The sequence below is a fragment of the Mus pahari genome, chromosome 9, assembly GCF_900095145.1.
Source record: "Mus pahari chromosome 9, PAHARI_EIJ_v1.1, whole genome shotgun sequence".
Lineage (NCBI taxonomy): Eukaryota > Metazoa > Chordata > Mammalia > Rodentia > Muridae > Mus > Mus pahari.
In genome coordinates, this window is record NC_034598.1 from 92106203 (window position 1) to 92116072 (window position 9870).

General features: G+C 47.5%; 1 protein-coding gene across 4 annotated transcripts in view; it reads right to left on the reverse strand.

Annotated features, from left to right (window-relative positions):
* Positions 1 to 1472: 1472 nt before the first annotated feature.
* Positions 1473 to 9870, reverse strand: part of Txnrd1 (thioredoxin reductase 1) — a 40015-nt gene continuing 31617 nt past the window's right edge. For all 4 annotated transcript variants that reach the window (XM_021204699.2, XM_021204700.2, XM_021204698.2 and 1 more), the window contains 2 exons: positions 8446 to 8580; positions 1473 to 3229 (listed from right to left, as the gene is read on the reverse strand). In XM_021204699.2, coding sequence (XP_021060358.1) covers positions 3167 to 3229; positions 8446 to 8580 — 198 coding nt within the window. In that variant the 3' untranslated portion in view covers positions 1473 to 3166. The remainder of the gene's footprint in view (positions 3230 to 8445; positions 8581 to 9870) is intronic.

Here is a 9870-nt window from a genome sequence, read left to right on the forward strand (position 1 = left end):
ATCAGCTGAGACAGACACGAATGGGGAAGCAAGACCGAAGGAGGGCATGCGATGTTTGCAGGCAGTATAAATAGGACTCCGTGGACAGGAGGAGCTAGGAGGCGGAGCTAGGCTTGCTTACAGTTAGCTGTGCAATGCTAGTGGATCTCAGGGTCTTCTGGGGTCTTTCCTGGTCCCTCCCGATAACTTGTGCCATGGCTGAGGCTTGGCTGTCTGTTAGGTCGTACCATCACTGCTGATTCGTGTTTGCTATCCCGACACTACCAAATTGGACTGCTGGTGTCTGTGAAGTGTTTGTGAGTGGATGAGCTGTTGCTGCCTGCTGACTTCCAGACAACACAGAACCTTTCTAAACAGGTCCACTTCGCCCGTATCCTTTCTTTTCTCACTACCTCTGGTGGGTGATAGGCTAAAAGGGAGGTAGGTAATAATGTTTAATTTTAGGTAATAAAAATAAAGATTAAAAAAATAATAGTTACACCTGTCCCGAGCTGTATCTCGCCAGCAAGAACACACTCGGACAACCGGATTCTTCTGTGGCAAAGCTTTATTGCTTCATCGTGAGGAAGACCCCGAGCCCCAGAAATGGTGCAGCTTATATATGTCTAGTGCGGCGTGTCTGCACCTGATTGGCTGTTTGCTCATAATTTCAAAAGTACACCCCGGGATGGGTCGTGACTTGGGCGCGAATTCACCCTTGCACTTGCGCACATTAACTGTTTATATTTATGAACAACAAAGGCCAACGCCATCCTGTAATGGCGATTGCTCACAGCTCTCTACATACACCTGCCTGTCAAGATGTAACAAGGGAACTGAGTTTTGGTGCCACAGGCTCGACTCTAGCCTCTAACTTGGTATCCAAGAACTGACTAAAATCCTGAAAAAAGTGACTCCCACCTCGTGTCAGGGGGCTGTCAGGGCACTGTGAGGATAAGCCAGCTGGTGTGCATCCAGCCCTGTGCCTGGCGTGTGCTTTAGAACTCATGGAGCTGTTACTGATGGCAGCCTGCAGCTGCTCAGGGTAAAAAGCAAATGCATTTTGGGAAGACACTTGCTCAGAACACAGAGTGGGGCTTCTGCTTAAAGACTGATGCTACTGCGGCACACTACACACAAGTAAAGGGTCTGTGACATCAGCGCTGTGGTACACGCAGCTGAAATCACAAAGATTACATCTCCAGGGGCTGGGGAAGTATTAGGTGGGTGGACAGGAAGGCTGCACAGCCTCACGGCCACTTGGAGCGAGACGCACAAGCTCTCCATGTTCATGTCGCTGGGACACCAGGGTTGAAGGACCAGTCAGAAAGTGCCACCAGCATGTAAGGATACCCTGAGCTGATGCTTCGCGGGCAATAGCACGGTACCAGAGGTATGGGACTTGACAAGACTTCAGCCTTCAATACAAAGCCTGACTCAGCCCTCTGCAGTGTCAAAGAAGCCCAGAGCACCACTCAGTCTGAAGGCACGCATATTCATCAACATCTTTTATTGGTTCACATTTTTTTCCAGAAAAATTATAATAAAAATACATGGAATTGGAATTTGCATTAAAATACATTGTGCGATTACAGAATATAAACAATGAAGTATACTCCTTCTTATGGGGGCAGAACATTTCATTCCACTAAGAGAATCACATGATTAGTTACCCTACACTGTCTGTTGTTCTGATCTCAGAGACTGGCAGACTTAAAAGAAAAAAAAAAAAAAAAAAAACTTAAAAAATAAATAAATAAAACTGAACGGTCAAGCCCCCTGGCTCCCTGGTCCGTCCTTCTCTTCCCACTGTCTTCTACACATGGACAGGGGCAGGTGTGAGGGAGCCTCGTGGGGAAGGGTAGGTGCTGCTGGCTGAACACCAGGCAAAGCCGTTCCCTGAGGTGGCCCGGAAGGGTACTGTGAAATGTCACTCAGCACTGCAGGTGGGGACAGGCAAAGGGGAGGGCAAGGAAAGGAGCCGCAGGGCCAGGCCGTGTATGGTGGGAAACCTGGTTTGTATAGTCCTCAGCCAGCATGTTCACGGTCATGTAACCTAGGAGCTAAACTACACTGTAAAAGCCCCAGCAGCCATGCCAGCAGAGTACTGGCTGTCCTGACAAGAGTTCCTGTGGGCTCACTGAACAGAAAAAAAAGAAAAACCACTTGGTTTTTCAATGAAAAATCCTTCACATCCACCTGTGTTCAATAATAATAATAACTTATGTTATGAACAGCTTCCTTATGAAAGTAATTACCTCAGAAGATGTATATGATCTGTGGAGAAAGAGCCACTTGCCTGTGAATGTAGTTCTTATGGGACACAAGCTTAAAACTAAATCCACCTCACAAAAACACCAAGTTTAAAGCAAATTAAGCGTTTTCCACTGAGAACCAGACAATAATTGTACCAGGAGAGACACTCACTGCTGGTCCACCTCTATCCTGCGATGCTCTACGCTACCCAAGAGCCATGCAATGCAGTTCATGTAGATTAGCCAAGTTGCCACCTCCCTTGCTAAGCAGCGGCAGTGACACACACTACAGGAAACTTGCAAAAGTGGACCATGGTTTTTCTCATTTTGGACACAAGACTTATTAAAGGAGACAATGCTACACCGGTTAGTAAAAGCAGACAGTATATTTTAGTCACAGGGTAATTCGCCTTTCTGGGGATAATTTGGTTTGGCTCTCATAAGCCATCTCCCTTCCACACAGTAAAAACTGTTGTAGATGGACCAGCCATGACAAAAACTGATTGCTAATATTCCCTATCTCTAGTATCATTAACCCCATGGAGGAAAAAAGAAAAACAGAATTGACATTAGACAGCGTAAAAGTGAGACTAAGACAATCTACAGGGGAAGGTGGAGCTCAACAGACCCAGCAGTTCTTCTGTCACCGCCCACCACTTGGGCTTGAGGCCAGTGACTTCATGGATGCATGCCTGCGATGCTCTGCCGGTTGTCAGTCTGAGTCTTGTCATGGTGACCCCAGTGCGATGCTGCAGCCTCCTTCGACCTGCCACCTCCTACCCACAAGATCCCAGGGACCCGGTGGCCTTAGGACAGCACCTTGAATTGGTGCCAAGGACCCAAGAGCCTTCCTGAATTTCACCTGGGCATGGGCAAGGAAGCAAGGCAATGGTCTATAGTCTTGGCAACAGCATCCACACTGGGGCTTAACCTCAGCAGCCAGACTGGAGGATGTCTCCCCCAGAGCGCTTAGTCACTGACAGCGTTGTGAATACCTGCAGGAAAGAGGAAGAAGGCAGAGAATTTCAAACTCCCGAGCAAACAAGTTCACAGAGGGCGCCACATACATTACAGTGACTTAGGTGACATGGAAAATAAACAGAAATCAAGTATTTCCACCATATTCCTCTAGTTCTCCAGAGGATAAAAGGAAGAGCTGCATTAAAATGAGCTGTTTCCTGTGTGCGCAAACATCTGGTGGTCAGAGGTACTGTCTACCCTTGCTCTTATACACTGGAAGCTAACCCAACTCACTCAGAATGCAGCCCACAGAAAGGATGCCATCTGTACTGTGGGGGATTTGGTGGACAGACTGACCACCTCATTCTGTAGCATTTCCTGTTGGTCTCATACACCCTCTCCCCTTGGTTTCCAACAGGGCTCCCGTGCCTCTGTTCTGTTCTGTAGCTTTCTGGTCATAGCTGAGATGCGGTGAGACCCTGCAGGCCATGGTCACCTTACAGGCAACCCCATTGTGACGCATAGTCAACATGACCATAGCCAGAAAGGGTCCTCGGGGGCTGATCTTGTCAGCAGCTCCCTGAGGACACAGGATGTGTGCAATCTCAGAGCCACACACAGATGACCCAGCACACCTCCTCCTCAGATGACACTTTACTACAAACCAAGCATGGCGACTGCTGAGCTCCCCTGGGCATGTGTGTGTGTGTGTGTGTGTGTGTGTGTGTGTGTGAAGCTCACCAGGCCATTCCCTAACGACTTCACTACAAAGGTTATACATGTAGCAACAGCAGACCGTTTCCATCCTCTAAGGAGATCAAATGTCAGCATGGCCCAGGGACCTTCAGAGGCTACAGTGTATGTGGAAAGTGCCAGGGGAAGCACACTGCACACGTCTTTGCTGACAATCGGAAACAAGCTTTTTTTTTTTTTTTTTTTTCTTTTGCCAAATAATATACTTTCACTGGTTCTCAAAAGAAAAAAACAAAAACAAAAAACGGGTTTCTTTAGAACACTAACTTATTTATTTTGTCCGTTTACTTGAGACAGGATCTGACTCTGGAGCCCAGACTGATTTCAAGCTCAGGGCAATTCTTCTGTCTCAGTCTCCCAGGTACCAGTGTTCACAGAGGAACGCTGTTCATCTTTGTTAGTAAGGATGTAAACCCCTGAAGTCCTCATCCCTTCTGTAACTGCACAGAAAAGCACATTCCCACCCAATCCCACCACGCTCATTAGCACTCCAACAGTCAACACCAGCTAACACTCTGTGAGCCAGTCCAACTGTTTCTGAAAAGGAACACAATTCCTTTGTTTAAAAAAAGATGAGCGCTATGGATGGGGGGAGGCGCGACACACGTCAATGTGGGACACTGAAAGTAACTGTCAGAATAGCAGAAGTGTGTATAACTGAAGACCCCACCCGACAAGCTCATCTCGGTGCTTGTGATGGAAGAAAAGGAATGAGCAGGAATGTCTATTTAAACGGACTCTTGGCTCCTGAAACCTGCACGTTTTGTTTTGTTTCTTGGGGTTTAGAAAGATGTAGAAAGAGGTTTGGATAAGAACTAGCCTAAAAAGTGAGAGAATTAAAAAAGAAAAAAAAAAAAAAAAAAAAGATTGAGCCGTTATCTGTTTTGCATTGGTGGCTCCCTATTGAAAAGAGGACGCTGAGCCAGGGCTGGCGCCAGACCAGGGAAAAGATTGAGGGGTTCACTTTACAGATTTCACTCTCGAGCCCCTGCTTTGGAATGTTTGTCAAAATATTTACCTGTAAACAGCGACCTTGGAGGGCAGGCAGCACATGGAGCACAGGACAGGGACTGGGCTCAAGTGCTGCTGCAAGCTTTGCCCAGGACCTTCCAGTCTTGCCCCAGGCTTGGCAGTGCCCTGCCCACGAGGATCCCACCCCCTCTTTACAATAGCAATGTACTGAAGTTAAAAAACAACACAAAACAAAACAGAGGCTCTGGATGCATTTTGAGGCAGGCTTTGTTCTGTTTTCTGGAGACAAGCTCTCACTGTGCAGTTCAAGCGGGGCTTACCTTGGAGTCCCCAATTTCCTTCTCCTTAATGTGCTTTAAGACATTAGACATTTTGGGATCTCTTTGGATGCTCTTTTTGTGTTAGCTTTTCCCCTCACAAGTTAAGTTAATTAGCTGGAACCACCCTGAGTATCACTGATCCCCCAGGTACTGGGGATCCCCCGAGAACCCCAGTCAGAACAAGAGTATAATTTCCTACAGAAATTCCAGAGGGAAGCTGCACTGCCTAACGTTGAACTCGCAGCTGGAGAGTCTGTCCGGGTCTGTGGGAATCACTCCTGTGAGGTGGACAATCGACCATGCTGTTTCCTGAGTTCCTCTATGCAGCAACAGGAAGAATTCATCCTATGTTCTGCTTCAGGGCAACAGATGGCTCCACTGCCGTGGCCATGGGAACACTTCATGCTAGTTCAGGACCCGTTCCTAATTTGCAATTATTTCTAAACCATCAATGGATTGACATTTGTGAAATTCAATAAAACATATGAGGAACATGAGAATGTAAAAGGTATGTAAACTAGCTGCTAGTTTTCTATTAACTAAAGCTGTCAAATGTCTCAAGTTTCTGACCCTTCCTAAAAGGGTCAGACAAAGCCAGCCTGAGGTAGTTTTTACAAAACCTACTCTGTTCCTGTCATGCACTGCAAACACCCAGGCCACCTTCAGCCCAGCTGCACCTTCCGTGTGTGAAGGACCCTGGGGAGAAACAGCTACCTCCTGAGCTGCGGCAGTCTGCTTCAGCTGCTACAGTCTCAGACACTCGCCTCCTACCTAAGCGCTTCCTGTGGCCTCCCTGTTCCGAGCTCAGCTAACTTTGCTGCAAGCCAAGCTGAGACGCTAAGACCCGCCAGACTTCACTGAAAAGCAGTTACTGAATAAGATCACGACTCAGGCTAGGAAACCACGGGCCAAGTCCTTGCAACTTGTTCTCAATGTCCTTCATCCTTGTCTGTCACCAGGAGATGCTGCCTTCAAGTTCCTTAGGAAAGAAAATGGAGACACTGACACAGGGAGAACACAGTGCCTGGTGCACACAGTAGGCCCTCATGTAGCCAGTCAGTCTTAGGTCTTGCCAACACTGACTCAAATTTGTCTTCAGTATCGCCACTATACCCGTGTCCCCTCAGTTCCCGTCCCAAGGTATGATTGCAGCGGGCTGGAGACATTTCCAGGCTGCTGAGGGAGAGACGCTGGGAGTGGGTTAAGCGTGGCCAGAATGGGAAGAAGATATATTTCTGTTGTTTCTTTCTTTAAAAAATATATTTTATTTATTTTGATAACCTTAAACATTATTTACCAGCACCCAAGCTCCCTGGAGCTAGAGTTCCGGGGGTGTGAACCCTGACATGTGTGCTGGGGACTCAACTCTAGTTCTCTGCAAAAGGGTCTGTATAAACTCTCAACTGCTGAGGCATCTTGCCAGCCTAATTTCTGTTTTCTCACACTAAGCCTGTTGGTGATACTGTTAATATACTCTTAAAAAAACAAAAATCACTGGCACCTTTCCCATGCAGGCAATCTGTGGCGCTGTACTGAAAAACTGATACAGCCCAAGATGATGAATATACGCGGGGCACGGTGTACCTGCCTTTGGCCCCTGCACTCTGGAGGCAGAGGTATCTCTGCATCTGAGGCCAGCCCGATCTAGAAAGGAAGTTTCAGGACAGACAGCCAAGGCTACACAAAGAAACCCTGTCTCAAAAATAAATAAGTAAATAAAATTAATGTAGACTCTTCATATTTTTTTGAAAATAAAAATTTTTATTTTGACATTCCTAAATGTCACAACCAGCAGCTTCTATGACTCATGCTCCACTACCTCTCTGCCGTGCCTGTTTGACGAAACTGGTTAGTATTTTATGTTTCCAATCAGGTTAGCACTTGCCAATCTGGAGGCCGCCATTCCTAATGACAGAAATGCAAAGCACACAGGAGCACAGTGCTTTCCCACGGCTGTGGTTTTGTTTATAATGTGGGGTCTGTAGCCTGTGCCGTGTACAAATCCACAGTGGAGCTGAGATGGGCTCTGAACTTCTGATTTTCCTGCCTCCACCTCAGTGCTATGATTGCAAGCACACGCTACCATGCCCAGTTTGTGTAGTGATGGGATTAAACCCACAGCTTTATGCATGCTGAGGCAAGCACTCTACCATCTTACACTCAAGCTGTGTGTGTGTGTGTGTGTGTGTGTGTGTGTGTGTGTGTGTTCATGTACATGCATATATATGTACTCATGGTTGTCTGGAGGCCAGAGTCATGAAACTTCAAGTGTTTTCTTCTGTTGATTTCTACCCTACATTCTGAGTCTCTCACTGAACCTGCTTCCAGGATCCATCTATCTTCACTCCCTGACCCTTTGACCCTCACCGCCCCCTGACCCCACTCCCACCCTGGCCTCATACTGAGGTTACAGAGACATGCCACCATACCAGAGTGCTCAGGTCCTCTTTTGTGCAAAAACACTTTACCCACGGAGCCATTTCCTCAGCCCCCTTCCTTCCTGTGTCTTTTGAAAGCTGATATATGTTCAACCAAGAGCTCAGTTGTATAAACACAACTGGAAATAGAAACCAACCAGTTCTGAGCTTCAGAACAGGATCCAGTAAGAATGGACACACACACACACACACACACACACACACACACACACACACACACACCACACCTCCTATGTGCCTAGACACACAAGCATAACAGGACCCAGTAAGAATGCACACACATACCTATGTGCCTACATACACAAATACAACAGGATCCAGTAAGAATGCATACATACACATACACACACATACACACACACACCACACCTCCTATGTGCCTACACACACAAGCACAACATGTGTCTCTGGCACACAGATAAAAGCTGGCATTATTAACCCATCCCTTGTCCTTCCGTGTCACTCTAGGCTTAGATCCCTCTCTGGTAACAGTCCTCAGGCCTGGCTGACGCTGACAGCGAGCCCTGACACTGGTACCCAGAGGCCCAGACCAGGCCGTTTCCAGTTTCAGTCTCCTTTGCTCAGTGTTTTAGAAACATCACTTTCCAGTATCATTCTTGGATACCCACAAACTTACGAGGCAGACCCCATAACCAGCCTTGAGGCGTTCCCAAACCACTATATACTCACCGCAGAAGAACTTTAGGGCATACATACAAGGCAAAGAGGCCTTTCTCAGCGGAGCTGCGAGGTGCCCGCCTCACTCACCTCTGCACAGACCGGGTGGATGCCGATGGTGCTGTCCAGCTGCTGCTTGGTCAATCCACACTTGAGCGCGGCCGCAAAGCCCTGCGTCACCTCTCCAGCGTTTGGACCCAGCACGTGGAAGCCCACGACACGTTCCTAAGATGCAAAAGAGAGGGGGCTGGGTAAGCTGGTCTCTCCCTTCTCTGCCCACAGTCCTGGTACTTCCAGACTGTTCTAAGGAGCCCCGGATGGAAATGGCTGCCTTGCACTGTTAAAGCCCTACTGTGTGCTGTGGAGGGGATGACTCCGTCAGGCAGGTACAGGGGATGTGAGGAGAACACACCAACTTGAGGAAAAGTGTAGTGCCTGAAACTTCTTAGCAGCACAGCCATTCCAGACAACTCTAGCACGGGCAGTGTCTCAGGCTCTCTAAGAGCCTGACAGTTTTCTGTGGTAACTGAGGCTTAAGGGAAGTCACTGAGCTTTCAAGATCATTTAGCTGATATTCTGGGCACAGGAAGAGCACCTCAGATACTGTCCAGACCCTTCCATGGGCACACAAAAGAGAAATGTCCACAAACTGAAATACCCGTGTGGGAATTATTGGTTGTGGAGAAAAATCGAAATCCCAAGCCCAGATTGGTTTTCAAGAAGAGAAACCTCGTGCACTTGACTGTTGCACGGTTCAGTGGGTGTGTGCAGAGCTGACAGACTAGACCAGTCACTCCGCCTGAACACATGAAGCAGCGCAGGTCCTTTGGCTGCAGGCCAATATGCAGAAGCTTCGTGAGAAACAGTGCACGGACAAATAACCCTTAGAGAAAAAGTTGTGTGACACTGGAACCTCGGGGCTGGAGAGATGGCCCAGTGGATAAGAGCACTGGCTGCTCTTCCAGAGGACCAAGGTTCAATTCCCAGTAGCCACATGGCAGTTCACGACTTGCTGTAGCTTCAGTGCCAGAGAATCCAACCCTTTCACATAGACACACATGCAGGCAAAACGTCAATGCACATGAAATAAAAGGAAGTAAGAAAGTAGAAAAAGAATTTAGTTGTGTGTAAACATTTAGAAACAGTTGAAGACACCTTTGCTGTCAGTCTTGTTACATAATCTACATCAGACAACTTTGAGTTTGGAGTGTGAATAAGGTACACTTATGTGCTATATACCTAAAACCAGTGAAAATATACTGGGTTTGCATATCATAATGTAGGAGAACCTAAGAAATCTAATAAGGGTTTTATTTGTGCAGTGCCAAGGATTGAACCCGGGCTGCCAGCACACTAAACAAACCCTCTACCATCTACACCCCATCCTCTGAAAACTGACATTAAAAGTAAAAGGTGGCCAGGCGTGGTGGCGCACGCCTTTAATCCCAGCACTCGGGAGGCAGAGGCAGGTGGATTTCTGAGTTCGAGGCCAGCCTGGTCTACAAAGTGAGTTCC